A 20,335-nucleotide genomic window follows, 5' to 3' on the forward strand; every position below is an offset into this window, starting at 1 on the left:
CGCTCATTTAGAACAAAACTGCACACCCCTCTTCTCATTTTCTCTGCACAAACTGGTGGGCTTTGCCATGACTGATTTGATGTTTTCTTTACGTTTCCTTGCGGCCTCAGACAATTGACTTGAAGTTGACTCAACTTCTTATTGTTTGAGATTTCCTGTTTTCAATTTCAGGAGCTCACAAGGTTTTCTTTAGGCTACAAGGAATATTCTATTAGACATTTGATTCCCGACAACCAAGAATAAAATAAAATTCTTTGAAAAGTTGTTGATATATTGATGTTCAATCTCAATAGGTGAATACATGTATGTCATATCCTGCCCTGTGCAATATCAAATAGTGCATGAGTCACAAATTGAAAACCATAATCGGTGGGAGGAGGTGTCCTGGTGGCTCAGTAAGCTAAGGTAAAAAAGAACAAAAGAAAATCATCATGGTCATCCAGGTCGGAACTGTTATGTCTTCAGATCACAAGTGTTTCCATTTTGATCCAGTGCAAACAAAGGGCCTTGGCGCCCGTGGCTGGCTCAGGTCTGTATGGTTTGGTCCCTTTGACCTGTTACTGGAACCTGAGCAGATCAGAACCCAGTAAAGAGCAGATCTCCATTAGAGGACTTTCTTCTTTCCTCTGCACACGCTTCACAAACACCCAATGAGGAAAAGAGAACAATGACACATACTGAATCTGAACTATCAAGAGCAATGCAATGAGCAGACTACCGATGCTAACCACACAGAACAGCAGCATTAGAATCTTAATTACTGCAATTCTTGTGCTTTGCATATTTGAAACAGAATCCATATTATAAAAAGTCAAAGAGGCTGCAGCACATAGCTATGCCCCCCTGGGTTGTAGTATAACAAAACGTAACAAACCCTACTGACAGACTAGTTGAAGCACACTGTTCTCATGGAGGCATTTTCTGGTTATTCCTGCAGACTTGAAGGATTTTGCATCACAAACTGTGTGAGCAAAGTTGATGGAAGCAGATGAGGAGAAGAGCAAAGGAAGAAGTGCAGAAAGAGAAAAGACAAAATAGTGCTTGCTGCTGAAACAACTTGGTGGAGCCTCTTGGATAGGAAGCCAAAAGGGAAAAGACCAAACGCTGGGTCAACACAGATGCTTCAGCCCCTGGCTGCATTAAGTCTCTCAGGAGCCAAAGACCAGGGGTGTGTGCTTTTGTGTGTGTGTGTGTGTGTGTGTGTGTGAGAGAGAGAGAGAGAGAGAGAGAGAGAGAGAGAGAGAGAGAGAGAGAGACCAAGAGAGGTATGGAGAGACAGAAGCATGGGTGCGTGCATGTGTGTGTGTGTGTGTGTGTGTGTGTGTGTGTGTGTGTGGGAAGTTCTTTTGGGGGGGGATATGCAGGGTGGAGGCTTCGCTCTGTACTCCTCAGACATGAGCCATTGTGTCCAGAAGCCTTTGTTGTCCTATAGTAATTACTATGAACTGTGTTTGTTATGAGAGTGATGGCTGCTGATTATTGTGCTTGCTTTAGATGACACTACCAGACAAAGGCACGACTCCCTGTGTCTCCTGGCCAGGGTCAAAAAACACAACATGGCTTCCCAAACTGAGATTAACGACAGTACAACAAACAATCAGAAAGACATTTATAGTCGTAGCCATCAGCATGCTGAAGAACTGTTAAGACTGTTAGGAGATCACGATGGATATAAATCTGAGACTTTGTTGTTGTGTGTGCTGCTTCTTAAGCTTGAGGCGTAATATGTCAAATGCCTTTTCAGTGATTTCAGAGACGGCTGCAGCTGTTTGCATATCTGATGTTAATATTAGATTGCATCATACTGTATGAGGTGTGATTGTTTTTCTTAAGAATCTAAAGAGCAGAGTGTAGTGCCACAGATTATTATTACAGCGAACTGGCCAGGCAGAGTTAGATAGCCCAAGTTCATGCTAGTTTTATGATGTTCATAGTCGCAATGAGCGGGGCCGTGCAGCCGGCTTTTGTTGCATGTTGGGTAATTGTTATGGAAATGTGTTAAATGTCTCTATGTAGCTAAAACCTCACTGTTACATGATTGATTTATGTTGTTGCACAGAACCATAGCTATGTTAGGTATTTGTTGTATAGCTATGAGAATTGCTACATGGTGAAATCATAATGACCACTTTAATCTGCATTACCTCATCAGCAACTTAAAGATCTCAAGTCTATTCTTGTCTGCATTTCTTTATTCTGTATCCATTGGGCTTATATCACTGCTCAAAAATGATTCTTCACAAACGGCACAGAGAAAAGTCATGACAGACAGCTTGTGGGGAAATGCCACCAAAATTGTGTCAAGCGGTGAATTTACAGCAGCACGCTCCCGGACATGTTTTAGTGGCTTCTGACATTTTGTTGTGGCGGCGGTGGTGGCGGTGGTGGCGGTGGTGGCGGTGGTGGCGGGGCTCGGGGGGGGGTGGCAGGGTCTGGAAGTGAGACCGGCAAGAGAGGCGGGAGCTCTTTGAGACTTTGTGAGAAAGTTTGTATTAAATTCCCATTTCCCCTCATTGTGTGGCGAGCTGGCAGGGCTCCACACGCACTGATCCTGTCGGGCCCTGGGAGCCGGAGCGAGGGTGTCACTCACACCTCTCAGCCCCCCCCCCTGAGGACCCCCACCCCCCCACCCCCCTACCACAGTTATATACCCCTGACCCCCATCCCACCCTATACCCCATGTTGTCTGATAAGGAAAGCCTGTGGAGCCCTTATAGAATGAAGGAGAGAGAGACACAATCAAAGTGTGAACGTGTGTTTGAAAGCATGCATGATTATGTGTATGTTTGTGTGTGTGTGTGAACCAAAAAACTTTGAGTAAAATAAGATAGAGCATGAGCATGTGACCCCCCCCCCCCCCCCCCTGCCCCCTCATAGCTTACCGTCGGATTTCCCCAGAGATAAAAACATTCAGACTCTTGATAATTCTCCTGTACTAATGCTATGTGGGGCCTGAAGTTATTTACACTCTCATATGGTCTGTCTGTCAACCGAGCGGTTGAAAAACAAGGAGATTTCCAACGCCACATGGTGACAGCCTGACAGGTCTAGACACTAATCATCTGGGCTACATGTTTCCCACTCCAGCCAGTGGAATAAGGCCGTCAGCGAATCATGTTCTGGTGTCCGGCCTCAGCTTTATAAAATAATAAACTCAGGCCGCGTCCAATCCCGTTTGTCCTCGCTCTCTCCCCTTCACAGATCAGTGTGCGAGTCACCGTGATTCGCTGTGCATCCAAGTGTAGATTTAACCTTATTGTTTGTAGAGCCCTCTATCTACTAAGACTTGGCCTACTGAGACCCCAATTCCCACTGCTTCCTGCTCGAATGTTTACGAAGCTGAGGTTTCCAGGCAATAAATACAATTCCAGGACCAGGAGCAAGGTTTTAGTTAATACTGTGTAGCAGAAAAGGGGCCATGAGGTAAAAACTCAATCCTTGGAGGTTTAAAACAGTTCTAGACACTCAAAGCAACATTTTTCTTTAAATATAAAGCTTTGGTAATTTACACTCAACCACTTCTATCAAAGCCCCAGCCTGATCTCAGCATCAGGAGCGGCATAAGAACAGGAGCGCTGACGCAGGATCACTTACAATCTTCACTATGACTTCAACCAGATTCATATCAGTTTTGTTATTCTTTAAGCATACAGACCCAGATCTGTGACTATCTTTATGAATGGGAACAGATCAGCGTCCAACTGCCTCCTTGGCCAGAGGAGACGAAGACAAGATTGTGACAGATGGGATGTTTAGATTTTGGCTCCCAACCTTTGTCGCATGTCATCCCCCTTCTCTGTCCCATCTTTCCTGTTACTTTCCACTGTATACTATCTCACAAAGCAGATCCGCCATAAAAGTAACCTTAAGGGGGAAAGCATCTCCAGCAGATGGAATGACACACAGAGTGATGGGAAATGATGTGACAGTGGACGAGGATATACAAAGTCAGCATGGCCATAGGGGGACCAGGATGTGAGCATGGCAACCCGAAGACTGAGTGTGTATAGCTGGTAAGATATAAACTGATGAGTGATGTAAGTGTACATAGCAGGAGCTATGGACTGCTACTTTGTGCCAAGTCATCTTAATTCTGTGCAGCACACACACACACACACACACACACACACACACTAGACACTACTTAGAGTGCAGAAGCATTGGATTTGCCACATAGGACAATTCAATGAGTTCCAGAAAGTTTAGACAATCACAGGAACGCATCTGAAAGTTAATTCAGTCGACTTTTCTGTGATTGACACACTTGCCTGGCAATATTTGCAAAGCACTTTGTAAAACTTTACTTTGAAACTGCTACACAAATAAAAGCTGTATGAAACGTCCCGATGCAGTAAACCCCACCCACTTGGTACACCAAACTAACAACTATTTGCTCACGCTATTCGATTCAGGCCTTGCCACGCACATACAGAGTGAAATATGCGTATGCACACAAGCCTGCAGACATGTGTACACACTCATAAACCCCCCCACCACACATACACACACATACAGCTTTGGGAGGGTGATAAAAAAAAGTGAGTTTAGGACAGTTTTCTCAGTCCTCATGAATCAAGTTTCGAGTTCCCCATGGAAAGCACACTTCCCCTCCATCCCTCCCATTTCCTCTGGCTCCTCGGCAATCTCATCACCATTACAATGTGTTGAGTCAAGGCTTGCCTTACAGCCATTGTCAACATGAATATGGACAGTATTGCTCTTAGCAGGGATGGTATTGGCAAATATATCAGTATCAATGAGGATAACATTAAGGATGCACAGAAAGTATGATTACAAATTTTATTATATACATATTACATAAAAAACATGACATTTAACATGACCTTTGGGACAATGATACACACTATTATCAACATTTGACAGCACTGACTCTGCCCTTGCTGAAGGTGGGACTGTCACAGAAATGTTTTATCATGGCTTTGACAGGACTACTTTCTCACACCAAGCTGTGTAATGTCCTGTGCGCCCTGGTGTCTGAACTGCACTTAAACTGTTAACTTAACTTACAGCAGGACTTCATGTGCAGCTTGGTTTACAGCAGCGATGGCTGCAACAACAATCTCTCTTAACTGATTTCAATTTAATTTCAGGACTTGTCCAGAACTACATTGTGCGTATATATGGTAACGTGGGAAAATAAGCTTTGCTCCAGCTCTGACAGATGAACCCAGTGGGCAGTGCGCCGTCGTCCCAAGCCAAAGAGCAAGGAACTGCGTGAGTAGTGAAGCTGAGAAAAACGACTTCAAAGTTTATCTCCTGTCCTGACAAAAATATGGCTGCCACATAAATGGCCAGTAGATCATTTAGTAACATTTATGGGTTTACTATATGTTCATATGAAATTTATACCCTAGTCTTGAACTTTGACCTTTTAAAACACACAAAAAGTAGTTACTGCTGTTTGCAAGTAACTAGTTGGCTCAGTGTGTTGATGATTCTCAGTCTAGCGATCTCACAGCATGTTTCCACACATTCCTCTGGCAATAGAGCAGAATTTTTGGAACTCTGCATTAGGACCTTAAATAGGTCACATGCCTGTTTTTGGTGGATTTCCACATGACACAGGCGCTATTTTTTAATGAGTCCAAATGAGAGACTAAATGCACTCAGTTTATATCCCAGGCTAAAAAGCTATGGAGAAAATTGATCAATCACCAAAATAAATGCATTGCATTTGCTTTAAACCTTGCAATTCCACCATAAAAACACAGTACATTGACAAAGTTTTAGTGACTGTCTCGCCACAACCTCCATTAAATATACATATAAACCTATACATATAAACACCAGCATACTTTCTCTGTATATTTGTGTCTGAGTATTTGTGTGCATGTGTGCATATGTGTGTGTGCAGTTCGGAGTGTGTGTCAGAGCTCAGCGGAGACCCAACTGGCTGGATCTCGCCAAATACACTTGGGGACAGAGCAACATGTTCCTAAACCTCATCTTCCCCTCCGTCCATCTGTCCCGCACTGGAAAGAAAACATGGCCCTGAATCGAGTCAGGCTGCCCCCTCCACCCCCCCCGCAGCTGCGTCCCGGGGTGAGGGTGTGGCGCTGGGAGAGGGGAGAGGGTGCCCTGGGTCCTCCGCCAGACACTGAGCAGGGTGACCCCACAGTTTGACACCGACCAAACCCCCCATGTAGACTGGGATGTTGATGGATGTTAATGTTATGCCTGCAGCTGACCTTGCACAGGTACAGGTACAGCACACACACACACACACACGCACCTCACTAATGATATTATGGAAAGCCTATGGACTAAGGAAATGTTAATCATAATAACATGTGCTCTACATGTAGGTTTTATGTGCAAAAAGTGCTGAGGTTCCCTACAGTATAGGATAGTATAGGATAACATGACTTGAGTGGAAAGTCAGCAGACACCATGAGATTAGACGAAAGAGGGGTGTAATGTTTTCCAGAACAGGGGGTGATGGTTTTGCAATTATTGTCTGGTCCGTGGTTATGAATGTCACAAATAAACTCGAGCACCTGAGCCCTTCTGTTTCTGTTTCGCATGTCAAATACACTTCCCACAAGAATAAGAGGCAAATCTAACAAATCTCGTTTGGCATGATCCACCGTTTCCCCTCCATCTGCGTCCATTTTGGTCACAGATTTAGTTGCAGTGCAGGTTATAGCATTGAAACAGTTCTTATTTTTTTATCAGGAAGAAAGTACCAATTCTAAAAACCACAACAATGGTGGCAGTTATCTCACCACCACTGCTGAATCAATACAAGGGAAACACTGGCAGAAGCACGACATGAACACAACTTTATTTCAGACTGAATTTCTTTTGTTAGTCACGGTCTGAAACTAAAGATAGAGCAGCTGGCTTTTCCATTCCTATTATTATGCAAGTTAGGGCTGAAAATCCTAATTACAGAAATAGAATATCTCTCCCATCGGAATATGGATATCAAGGAAATCATGGAAAGGGAGCGGTTCTGAATCCAGCCAACGTGTCTCTGGAATATTACAGCCGTTTTTTTTTGTTTTTTTTTAAGGAAGTTGAATAACACCCTGGGAGTGCAGCGCTGAAAGGAACAAGCGCAAAACCGCAAGTGCAGAGATTTTTGTTTAAGTGTGCATTGAGATCGATCGCTTAGGCCCCGGAAGCAGGACTCGACGGAGCGTTACCTGGGGAGCGAGAGTGATAGAGTGAGCCCGTGAATAAGTGAGAGTTAGAGAATGCAGAGAACGCAGAGAGAGAGAGAGAGAGAGATGGATGAGCTGTTGTTGCTTGTCCGCTCTGGCCAGAGAACTTGAGCCAGATTCAGGAAGAGGTGCTGCTGCTGGAGGCTGATATGTGTGTGGAGGAAGTGGCGGGAGCGCAGGGGCAGGAATCACCCTGCAGGCCCTCAGGCACAGGCAGGAAAAAGCCTGTGGAGGTGATGGTGGGGGGGCGGAGGGTCTCGGCTCCTGTCCGATAGCTGTTTGCTCAACACACACACACACACACAGCTCCACAGGCCATAGGTTTGTGTTCCCATCAGCCAGTGAGTAGGAGGGGCACCACTGGAGAGAGAGGTGGATGGACCGCCGCCGGCAAAGCATGCACCCTCACTTACCTAGGAAGTTGGTTAAAAAACACATTCTTGCACACAGCAATGTCAGCGGTTGCTGTAAATTCAGTAGTGTTGCCAACAGGTGAAGCCATTGCAGGAGATTCACTTTTTAGATATCAGAGATCTTATTCTCCTTTCAGCTAAAACGAGATGCAGGAATTCAAAGAAGATATGGTAGAGCGTGCTTCTATTGGGTTTTGGTGTGTGAAGGCATTTGTTGAAGGTGCTCTTTGGTTTGGGGTTGTTGCTTAATGAAAAAAGAAGCAGTTCCAAGGCACTCTAAAGGCAAACATTTAAAAAGAGCAGTTCTTTTTGCAGTTTGGTGTGCTACTCCCTGATGAAGGCCATTGCAAGGCTGAAACACATTGGAGTTGGTTTTAACATGTTCTTTTGACCATGAAAAAAAGCTTTTTAAATTTTTAGAGCCCCTTGTTTCAAGATGCAAGGAACTGTCATTTGAAGGACAGCGGTAACATGATGGCAAATGTTTAGGACATCAGCTGCAAGGGAGATGCAGGACAGATTGAGGAAGGGGGTTTTCTGCATTGGCCACCACTGGACTTGTAAATGTAAATGGCTTATCTTAAAGTTTGCTTGGGCGTCCCAAGGGAGTGTCTCCATCTGCTTATTTTACAAGCCACCCAAACCAACATGGGTGTATTGCTTTAAGGCTGGACAGGGTGCAACACCTAAACAATACCCCTTTAACTTATATTGTGTATACAGACAGGACACCCGCAGAGAGACTTGCAGATACAGATCTCCACAAATAGAGTCCACAATTTGTAAGCCTTCCAAAGTGCAAAAGTTATTACCACCACATGTGACATTTCAAACACAAATTCTCCAGCCAGCAGTGAACCATCACTGAATCATGCAACGTTCTCACTTTTCACAAAAATGTTCTCGTGGAATTCGTTGAGGGATTACAAAAATGCACAGTTGGATCTTGTTAGAAACGTACTGACTTTTTCATGAATCTCTGCAACTCCCAAAGAGGATTAGGCCTAACCAGGCAGAGGTATAACATAGCAAGCCATTCACATTTTCAGTGCCACTCTACTCTTCCACAGTGGGTGTGTTGCTATTATTAGTGGGTCCACTTAACTCCAGTGAGTTTTTCACTTAGTCTATTGTTAGAGTCGGTACTTAAAGTTCACACAACCATAAAATCCAAAACAAACAGTAAAGTGATAGAAATCACTGATTAACACGGCACTTGGATAAATCATTTTCCTGACAGAGGAAGTGCACTTGTGTAGGTTTCCACTTATTAAACATGGACCTGAATGTTCTTGAGGGGCAATCAAAGGAGTAATGAGTTAAATATCCGTCCCCACCTTCTTTTACATTGGTGTTTTTTTTTATATAAATAGGAGTATATATCCACCTTGAAGAGTAGAGAGAGAAAATGAAACACTAATAGTAACACTAACTATCCAAATCTAATCTCCTCTTGCTATGTAGTGAATTATGTTGCACTATGCAGTAAGTAAAGATATTACACCTGCACTAGGAGGCAGGGGCTCAAGTTAAACAAGTACAGATTCTGCACAGTCCCACGGCTCTTTTATGCCATCGAGGTATGCAAAAATACCCCGCCGAACACATTCTGGGAGGACACTTTACATTAGATTAAATTAGATGAAACTTTAATGATCTCTGTGTGGAAAATGGGTCAGCCCAGCAGCGGAGACTGGGATATAAAAGAGAATAAGACAAATAGAGAGTACTGAAGATAATAGAACAAGTCATTACAACAAGAGAATATGCTGAGAATAATACAGCATATAAAGTTGCAGCGTTTTCATGGTCAGATTCATAGGTTTGAAGCAGATGTGACTCGCGAGCTATTCACATGATCAGAACAGAACCCCAAGATAGAGGTAATATAATAGAGGTAACATATGGATTCATGTACAGAAAAATGTGCAGATGTGCGTTATTAGCTATCACCTTGTAAAATGTACAGATGCAGATCAGAATTGGGCCAGCAGGGAACTTTGTGAGAGGCGAGAGACTCAACCCCAGTTTGTACCCTGTCCATACAGCCTGCTGCATACTGCCAGACAGCCTGATACAACGACAGCCTTGTTTGTTCCACAGCTCTTCCTCATCAAGCCCCGCTGTCCATTGTTATGTACAGTGCGGCGACACGTGTTGTTATTTCCCCCTCTTAAAAAGAATTAGCGAGGCCTTCCCATCTTCCCCCACAGGAGGACCCTGACCTCACACCCCCACCACTTCACTGCGGGACAAACAGCAAACATCCCCTGGTAGCAGGGCTGGGGAAACCCCCAGGTCTCCTCGAGGGCCAATCCAGAATCTGATTACAGCACCACTTCATCACTGCATCATTATGGCGCCGCTAATGACCTTGTTTATGTTTACCTAATTGGACTGAAGGAGTTATCTCGCTCCAAATTGAGACTGGGCTCTTGATACAATGACGGATAGTAGGTGAAAAATGGGCTTTAGCTATATGCAGGCACTAAACTCTGATCACAACAACAACAAATAACTATAAGGGAACAAACAAACAAACAAAAGTGAGAAGGGAACAGTATTATCATGTGGATCCATGCAGGAATGACACATGCTCAGTGAGAATTTTCACTGTGAATAACTTTCAGTGCATATTTGCCCATTTCTGTATATACAGTACAGTATGTCCTTCCATCTGTGCACCTCATTATGTGAATAGTTAACAATGTACAGTTGTACATCCACTTCTGCTTGTACCTTTGATTACTTAACTGTTGTATTACTCTCAGTATGTTTGATTGTTGTAATTACTCGTATTATCTCGACTTCTCTCTATTCATCATGTTCATATCCATATCCTATTTTCTGATGCTGTTGTGATGACCCTATTTCCCCACGGTGATCATTAGAGTTTCATCTAATCAATGATCTGGTCAATCCTAACGAAGTAGGTAAAGCATGACACTGAGAATCATGGCCCAAATTTTGACGGGACGTGAAAAAACTGCCCACTCAACAAACAGCAAACAGCCCCTGGTAGCTATGGGTGGGAAACCCCTCATGCTGAGTTATCACTTTACTGTCCCAAGCCCATCCTAGTCCCTGCCATCTGCCCCAAGACATACAGCTGAAGCATCCTGGAACATATACGGCACCGTGAGGGAGGGAGGGAGGAAGAGAGAGAGAGAGTGTGTGTGTGTGAGGGAGAGAGAGAGGGAGAGAGATATGAAAAAGCTGAGTGTCCAGGAAGTGGCCCTATTGTTTTCAGGGTCACCTCTCTTTTCCTCTCAAAGCCACTAGAGGTCTGCCGTCTCCCTCCAGGCTGGATGTCTTAGCTAAACAAAACTGCTTGTCGCCACGCACTCTGCGCTGTCTGTTTTCCTCTCTCATCACAAGACGGTTTGAGACAAGGTCTCATATTAGATGAACAAAGCAAGGCGTGCCTGAAGGGCATGCCAACTCCACTAAAAGAGTCACACACACACACCCACAAATGCACACGCACACACTGTGAGACTGTCGGAAATCATGCAAAAAAATGCAAAAAAGCAGGGTCAAGTGATTACTCAGTACCTTGTGTGTTTTTCTTTTTCGTATCTACACTAACACAACATATTTTCACAAAAATGTAACTTTGACCAGTTTGACTTGCTACTACAGTTACACTTATATAATGCAGCCTGTTAGTGTAAAATATGATATGTAGGTCACAAATCATATTTTACCTGGCACCCAGCCTCTTCCTGGTTTGGCACTGATGAGTGACAGCTTTGCCTCTGGCCAGGCCTGGCGTGCCATTGGACGGAGAGGAGGAATAGTAGGCGGGAGGGAGCACACCTTAGTTACAAAGTTACCCATTAACTTGTCCTTCTGGGAAGTAACTGCAGAGCACGCCTCTTTCAACCTTTGCACAACGTGTCCCCATTTTACAGACAAAGCAAAACAAATCTAGGTAACGCTGCAGTGAAATGTGAGATCTGAGGCAGAGTGGGTGAACGTGCTCAAGGGATCTACAGGGACAGGTGAGCAGGTAAGGCACATGAAACAAACAGCTGACCTTCTCATTATTCTCAAACTGTGGGTTTTGCCAATGTCATAATACTCAATATTGCTCTTCTTAATATCATGTGACTGTCTGACTCTCTTGTCCATCAAACAAGAGAACTCTGGGCTATAGCTGCTTTTGCACACCTGTAGCAACTGGTAATGTAATAACTGCCAGATAATGTAAAAATGCAATAAAAAATATTATCCAGCAATTTATTACATTACATTTTTAACCCATTTAGAGTGATGATTTACCCACATTTTGACAAGTTATTACATTATCCAACAGTTACTACATCATCAGCTGCTACAATAACATGTGAGCACTATATACTTTCATTCAGATGTAGTCATAGTTGTGACCAAAGAGAACAGATTAAAGGTGGCAGTGCCAGTTTGGTCAACATGGTTGACTTGAGCATGACACATGGCACATGGCACATTTCTGAGTTAGTTAGTGTAAGCCATCGCAGAATACAGTATGCATTGTAATGCATTCTGTAGCAGCTTCTCAACTGCTGAAAAGAAACTCACCCAAAGCCTCTACTTTTCACTCCCCTGGCAGTCAGATCATTCCCTGCACCTTCTAATGGCTAAAAAGCTAATTCCTCTCAAAGTGTAGCAACAATGGAGCATTAATAACACACAGAGTATGTCATTTGTAATTTATGCAGTACAAACTGCCAGTGACAGCATACCAACCCACATGTTGATATCTCTTGCTTGTTGTTTTCACCCAAAATACTACCGCTCCACTGACAACCCACTTTCATTAACCATGGTTTCAACATCACAGCGCTTATGTAAATAATCTTCATTTTTCACTCTGAAGGGAGCATGCATTGAGGTCCGGTCATTTCACAAAGGAGCAGGGTGCTGAAGGTAAGCTTTAAATATCAAATATCATCCTTGGGGCCATGATGCCGGTTGTGTAGTATGTGTTGTTATTAGCTGTTACTAAGGTTGGCTCTTCACTCGTCTCGTCTCTGTGGCCTCTCTGTTGACACTGCCATTATTCCCAGACTGAAAGGTAAAGGCAAACATGACATTTGTGGGCACTTAACTTAAGTGAGCTTAGATCTAGCTATTATGACCTTGTTTCAATATGCTTAAGAGAAAAACTAAAAAGAAAAGATGGGTTAATCATTATTCAGAATCATGCTTTAATTACTGAAACAATCTTGTTTAAACTTAAATAGCTGGTTCCACCTCTTTGAGCTTGATCTACGTGTTATATCATAACACGTGTTGTAACATTACATGAACAATGTCTCTCTGCCAGCTGTTTTTCAACTTACCGCACTATCAGACCATATGCCATTATCCTTGACGAACAATGGCACAGCCCAACTCCCCCACTAATTTCAAAGCAATGACAAAAATACATAACTTGGCACTTGGATAAGAGGGAAGGAGGGAGGCTCTCTCGCTGCTCTGTGGCTTGTCGGGGGCAAGGGTCAGCCGAAGGACGGTTTTGTGTACGACTTTCTCTGAGAGAGAGAGAGAGAGAGAGAGAGAGAGAGAGAGAGAGAGAGAGAGAGCAACTTTAATCAGCACAATCCAGCAGATGAAAAAGAGCAATGGGTTGAGTCGGTGATGAACAGGTCTGAAGAGCCATTTATAGAATCACTGCAGCCTCTCCAAACAGAGGTTTGCTCGGTCAAGTATCATCTGTAATTATGTTAAATGAAGCCAGATGCATTTTCTGATAAGCAGTTCGCAAAATGCATACAGTCTTTCATATGATGTGATTATATCTTTTTGATTTAACATGCAGCTGTTTGTGAGAAATCTGACGTTAAATGCGATGTCACCTCAGCTGTCCTAATTAAATTGCAAGCCAGAAAATTGCTTATGGTTTATTTGTCTGTTCAAAGGAATGCAATCGCACTCCACATGGAGAATATATTTCAATGATTAATTCAGTTGCGTGACAGACAGACAGAACATTTTCCACCCTCCGGCCTTCATCAGTGTCTCGGCTGACGCTCAACCGGCAAATCGGAGCAGTGAAACAAAAAAATGACTGAAAGAAAAACTGACTCCTTGCTTTAGTGTCAACATTCAAACACAGACAAAGATAAGACAAAGGGCTCTTCCACATGAATGCCCACATGCACACACAAATTTGATTAGAAGCTAAAAAGACATGCACCTACAAGCGTAAACATGCACACACCGGTGCACAGCAGACACACACACACACACACACACACACAACCACATCTGACACACATCCATTCCTCGCTCCCAGGCTTCTCTCCCACAGCTCCCAGTCTTGCCCTGCCTGATGTGTGTGTGTGTTTTGTTGTGCTTTGCCTGTGTGAGGACAGGACAGGAAGAGATAAAGGCAGCCCTACCGGTCTGTTTACAGCCAAAGCTGCTGAACAGAATAGTAGAAGACGATGAAGGGGAAGAGGCCTAATGGCCAGCGAGCCGGCCGGACCATTCTCTCTGTGAAAAATCTCCTCGGAGTTTGGAGAGGCTGTCTGGGAGAGAGAGAGATAGAGAGGAGAAAAATACACAAATCTTCAAGAAAAAACACAGGAGCTCGACTCTGCGAAACAAAAGCAATTGTCTGAGAGGAAAAAGCAACAAGCCTGTCTTTGGGAGACGGAGATTGAAAAGCTTGATGGATATGAAATCCTAAATCACTGTCTTCAAAGTGTGACGTTAGACTTGAATTGAATCTGTGTTCATAGAGTTCATGTCCCAAGAAGTTTCCAAAGATGATTTCATTGGCCTGCTTGCGGCTTGTATTTTTCTGTTGCCCTCCCAAGCCAGAAGTGAATGGGGACTGATGGAGAAGATATGGAGATGATAGTGATCCAGAGCCATTACTGTCCAAAATCAATGCCCAGACATCTCAAAATATGGGTGCTGGCTTGACATGTTATATGATATAATCTCTAGATAGTGCATGGAAACATGAGAACTTGTCTGTCTTCATCTTCACAGCCATATTGCAAATATAATATATCAGACCTATGTAAAACCATGTGAGCATGCAAATAACTGATCCTTTTCGGCTAATTTGCAAATAACTGTACACAATGGTCCCCTGTATTTCAGACTCCAGTTAATATGGAAGGGTTCCAAATGATTTGCATTCACAGCATCACTGAAGTGTTGTGCTGTCAAGTCACACAGGTCAAAGCAAGTGAAAGCCAGTCCTTTACATTTTGAGAAAAGCAATATGACCTTCATCAAAAATGGAGATTGACAACAGGGAAAAAAGAAATGGGAATAACATGGTGGGCTATGAAAAATATGAAAAACCAATGATGGTCATAATTGTTGGCACCATTTCTCATCTGCATTACCTTTAAACGTTGCCCAAATGTCATGGCTCAAATTAGTAATACATAAACAACCTTTAAAGATTATAGGTATGTGGGTAACATTGCATCCTGCAGATGGATAATGGATCATATATGATGCTAAAATTACTGTTGGTCAAAATTGTTGGCGGTAAGTAATAATCAGCAGCATTTCCATATGAATAAATTCTGCTCCTCCCTATCACCAACTGATATAACACAATATTGATTCAACCTACAGCCAGTTCAAGACAGCTTTTATATTTGCTGCTCTAAACACTCAGTGTCTGGTAGCTCTTTCCTTAGAAAAATCCTCTGGCACACAGGAAGTGATGTATTTTACATTCCCAGTAGCAACAGATGTTGCTCAGGTCTAATGGCATTTACAATGCTGATGGCTGCTGACTCTACACTTTATTGTCTTTCTGGAATGTGGTTCCAGTACTGTAGGGAGCTGTGGAGCATGGGCCTGTTGTTTGTTTTGTTGTTTCTGAAGACTGCTTAAGTGGAGTGAGCTCCCCAACACGCTTAGGTCCGAAAATCGTCAGACATTCACAGTCAGATTATCTGTCTGTCTCTCTCCCTCTCTCTCTCCCTCTCTCTCTCTCTCTCTCTCACACACACACACACACACACACACACACACAAATCTGTGATCCTCCATTTTGCCTGCCTTGAATGTCAGCTAGGCCTACAGAGGAAGGTACGAGTGTGTGGGACTTCCTGTTTGTGGCACACTTTTCCTGTTGTGGATGATATCCTCCTCAGCCTCTGACAGCTTGTACTCAATTGTGATTTTTAGATTTAACTCACGACAGTGTCTCCTTTTATGACAATGCATTTGTTCTTCATAGATAAGTGAACTATTCAGGTCATTTGATTGTTCCCATTCTTTTTGAGTGGTTCGTTTATGAAATATGCATTTACTGGCACAAAGAGTCCAAAAGAATTAAACGCCACAATGCAAATGAGGCATTATAGTTTGTCGATATTCTGCATAATTGAAAAAGACTATGATTCTTCCACTTGCAAGATGCCTTTGTAGATGCCTTTGTAGGGCAAATGAGTAAAATTGATGGTTTGACAGAAAGCTGCACATTGATGTAATTGTGTTAATCTATCCCTCTCTTCCCAATTCTCTCTCTCTCTCTGTCTCTAAAGCCTCATTTGACTGCAGCAAGAGGATCGGGGCTCATATCTCAACCCGTACATGGGACAGCAATGCCACCACCCTTGACTTGTCACTGAACCACACAGCACCATCACTCAACCTTGCCACCTAGTGGAGCTCCGGAGGCTTGACCCCCACCCGGTCCAGATAAATCTCCCAGACAACTACCTCCCCCAGCTGGGGAGAGGCCTGCTCTGCACCATTTCCATTAGACCCCATTCAAATTTTGCCTGGTGAGGGCAATATTTCACTCACCCGGGTTTGAACATTACTAACCACTGGATGGCGAGGAGATAAAACTTACATCCCAGCTTGAGCTACAGGAATTCAAGAACTAATTTCAGTGTCAGCTGGACCTTGTGGAGGGAGATGCTCTAAGCCGGCAGTTCACCAGGTCACACAGACTGTATTTGGGTGACAAACCATGCTGCTTCCCACACACTGACTTCCTGTTTTAAACTGGGGGTTTGTATACTCCCATGATCAACGGTTTGTTGTTGGAGTTAATGGTGCACCCGAGCAAGAGACAAGTCTCCCCCAGAAAGCCAAGCAGAAGTCACCCTCCAAAGTGACTACCCAACAAGAGTGAAGCCAGATGGAACCATCATCAAATGACACACAATCTACAACTATCCCAGGAACAACACAAAATGGTAAGGATTCAGTTATCCAGTTAACAGAAACCATTCATTTATCATCAGAGTAAATCAGCTTTGAGTCTTGCCAATCTGAGTCTAACTTGACTGTTACAGAGTTTTTGTTAAGACACTTGATAAAGACAGCTCAAAAAGAATTGAGAGTACGTAATTTAGCTGCGGCCTATTTGGCTCCGTGAAACCAAATACAGAAGCCAAACTTTCCCACCATAGTATTAGAACCCAGAACTCTGCATGAAAGTCTGCTGATCTGCCAAATGAGCTAAAACACTAATAAAAGTTATTAGTATTGCATCTCTGTATCCTGCAGCTGCACATGCACAGTGGGATTCCTTTTTTAATTTGTAACTTGTGACTTAAACTATCTGCTGATCGCAGCTAAAAACATACAGTAGCTATGGATGGAGATGCTGACGCTGCCCTCTGGATTGATGTCATTCAGTCCTTAGCTATCCCACAGTGAAATGGACATCTGGTCTACCTGGTGTGAAGTGGCAACATGCAGTTGCACATTTGGATGCTTTGCATAGTGGGAAGGATGAAAACAGGGATGACATCAAACCAGGATGCTGCTTGAAAAAAAGTGGGCTTTCCTTTGTTTTCTCTCCTCCTATACAGGCACACTGACAAGCCAGACAGACAAACCCACCTCCCACAACTGGGAGTTCCTGGTGGCCGTCCTGGCCACAGCCATCTCCATCTCCATTCTCATCGCCCTCCTGGCTAAATGCCAGGTGGTGCAGCGCTACCTGGCCAGCTACAGGCACACCAGGCTGAGGGACGGAGACAATGTTAGCCAGTGTGACCGCGCCGGTTTGTTGGTTTTACTATTCCCCAACATTTTGTATTGAATTTTGAATTTTATAGTTGTTTTTCTTTGTAGGGTTCTTGTCACATTATGGAAACAAATTTTGCAACATATGACATTCAGCAACCCTGGAAACAACTTGTTTGCATTGCATTCTGCATTGAAACCAATGGTGTTGGCCACAAGTTAACAAGCAAATGAGCCAATTGCACTTCAAAGACAATTCCTAACAAAAAATCTGTTAACTGAAATGCCCACACAGATTTTTTTTGCCACAATGTGACCATTGCCTGATAAAGACAAATTCAGACCAAAATGCAAAAATATGAAGGTCAAACTGGAAGGGAGAATGCCGCTCAATTTCAGCCTCAAAATATTCCATCATTCACTGTGCTCAAGGACAGTTCAATCTGCACTTCACTACCATCTCTCATGGCCAAAAACTAATGAGAAGAATTCAAAAAGATGGAAAAGGTGACAGTATCAAGGATGATTTTCTGGGAGGCACATTTTCTGGTTGTGAACTGATATCACTGCAATAATTAAAAGCTCATTTGGAAGTAAAAGTTCAGACAAACTTTGTATAATTGCACAAATCCAGTTCATTAATCATTGTTGATGGAGCCGCTCCAGGCTGTACATCAACATGACATCACAGATTTTGAGCCGTGCATCTCCTGTTTCTACCTATGGGGAAGAGTTTGTCATATTCATAAACACTGACTGGACTGTCCATTAGAATGACATGTGGGACGTCCCATATAATGATTATTGGTCCTGATGTAACTTGTGTGCTTCATGTTGTATGCAGTGGGCGATGTAAATTTAACAAAAGTGAAAAATGTTGCCTTCACTCACTCTTCCACTAAAATCTGTAATAAACAACAGAACTTGCAAATGGATATTATCTTTGCTGCTTATGCTTATTATGATTTACTACAAGGTGAATTTCCTCATAAAGGATAATAAAGGTTTCTATTTGTCCCACCAGGTTTGGAGGTGGAATTTGCCATGCACGGGGGGCGTGGAATGAACCCTCACTCTGTCCCTCATGTGGGCGAGGATGAAGACGATGATGATGGCTTCATCGAGGATAACTACATCCAGGCCAGTGAGAGAGAGAGGGCTGAGAGGGCAGCGGAGGACATGGGAGACACAGAGGAAGAGGAGGAGATGGATATTGAATTTGCCATCGCTTAGAAAGAGTCCCCCCCCCCCCACTTTGTTTGTCTGGGTCTAGTTACAGGAATCACCAATTTCACTCCTACATTTTTTTTTCAATGAAGTGAAATGCAAATTCTGGATGAAAAGATGGCAGTTCTTCAACTTACTACTGGTTACATTTAGGAAAAGGGGCAGGAAAAACATTTGAAGGTCAGCGTTCATTTCAAACAGCAGACAACATGACTTCAAGTTACATAGATTATTATGGCAGTAGTTCTCAAAGTATGGTCTGCGGACCCCTAAAAGTCCTTAAGAGGGTTTCAGGACGTTCCCACTTCCCAGGAAAATGAATAAAATAAATTTTGCTCTTATCATCATAGATTTCACAATTCTATTTCCGCAGGTCTATGCAATAATCAAAGCGATAAAAATTCTTCAATAAACACCAACAAATTGAAAGAGAATATAGAGATCAAAGGGACTTGAACAGACTTGAACCTGGGGTCTTCAGCCAAATGAGGGTTTTTGATTTGGCAGGCCTATTTGGCAGGAGTATGAAAAATATTCCTGTATGATTTTTTTTTTCATTTTGTAGAGACACTGCTAAATAAAAACATCTACAGTATCAATAAACCAACAGTTCACTTTGTACTGTCATTTTGTTTTTGCCAGTGATATCTAATCAAAGTTGCAAGTATTCATGAATGTATAATATGATTCTAGGCAAATATGTACTATGATTGAAAAAGCCCATAAAATTGTTTGCCTTTTGTACTGACAAAAATGTCATGTAACCTTAAAGAATGATGTTGTACAGTACTGATTTGTGCTGATATTTGTATTATGGTAACCATTTCAGAAGTCCCATAATCTATTCACTACTTCAGTGAACAGTTCATCATGTGGTTTGGGTAAAAAGTGTGAGCTATAGCATCTGTTAGGCTACTCTGAGTTCAATAAAAATCCAATTATGAATGGAGCAACAACACTTGATCTGCATGTGTTTAGTCTGTCTTTACTTTTTGTAACATCCAAACCAGGGATTGTAGTGGAGGATGAGTCTACCTAAACTCAGTTTACCCACGTGTGTATTTGCGGAATATACGGAATATAATTTACCCACCCTTTTGCCCTGACATAAATCTCCATAACATACATTCACACAACATCAATGGTGCGACTCACATGAGTCACTCATGTGTGCATAAGGTCTTTCAAGTTGAATAAAGGCGTAAATTAATGGTTTTCTGAATGTCCCATTGGACTTTTGTTTACATTGGTGTTGTTTGCCTCATGGTGATCACGGACTAGAGGTCATAATTTACTCACTTTAATTTACCATTACATCACTGATCATCACAACATCAATAATGAGGGTATAAAAATGATCAAGTTACAATCGCGTGGGGAAAAAACGCCACAATTTGTCTCAAGAGGAAGCTACGGCGTAATGGGATCCTCTTCCACCCGTCCAGCTGATGAAAGCTGTCTGACAGGTCCGACTGTGTCAAAACTGAAGCTGACAGGCGAGGCTCCTACCCGGAAACCAGCTGCGTCAAGCTATCAGAGACAGCCGCAGTAATACCG

General features: G+C 43.0%; 1 protein-coding gene across 1 annotated transcript; it reads left to right on the forward strand.

The window, feature by feature from the left end:
• Positions 1-6,006: 6,006 nt before the first annotated feature.
• cunh1orf210 (chromosome unknown C1orf210 homolog) lies at positions 6,007-19,745 on the forward strand. Its single transcript, XM_071514949.1, has 7 exons — positions 6,007-6,127; positions 11,571-11,604; positions 12,462-12,511; positions 16,111-16,205; positions 17,087-17,099; positions 17,395-17,589; positions 18,576-19,745. The coding sequence occupies exons 1-7, from the start codon at positions 6,007-6,009 to the stop codon at positions 18,782-18,784; spliced, it is 717 nt and encodes a 238-aa protein (XP_071371050.1). The 3' UTR covers positions 18,785-19,745.
• The last annotated feature ends 590 nt before the right edge of the window (positions 19,746-20,335 follow it).

Source organism: Centroberyx affinis, unplaced genomic scaffold, assembly GCF_046629955.1.
Source record: "Centroberyx affinis isolate AG114_WGS23_722 - 3 ecotype Tasmania unplaced genomic scaffold, CSIRO-AGI_Caff_v1 ptg000291l_1, whole genome shotgun sequence".
NCBI classification, from domain to species: Eukaryota; Metazoa; Chordata; class Actinopteri; order Beryciformes; family Berycidae; genus Centroberyx; species Centroberyx affinis.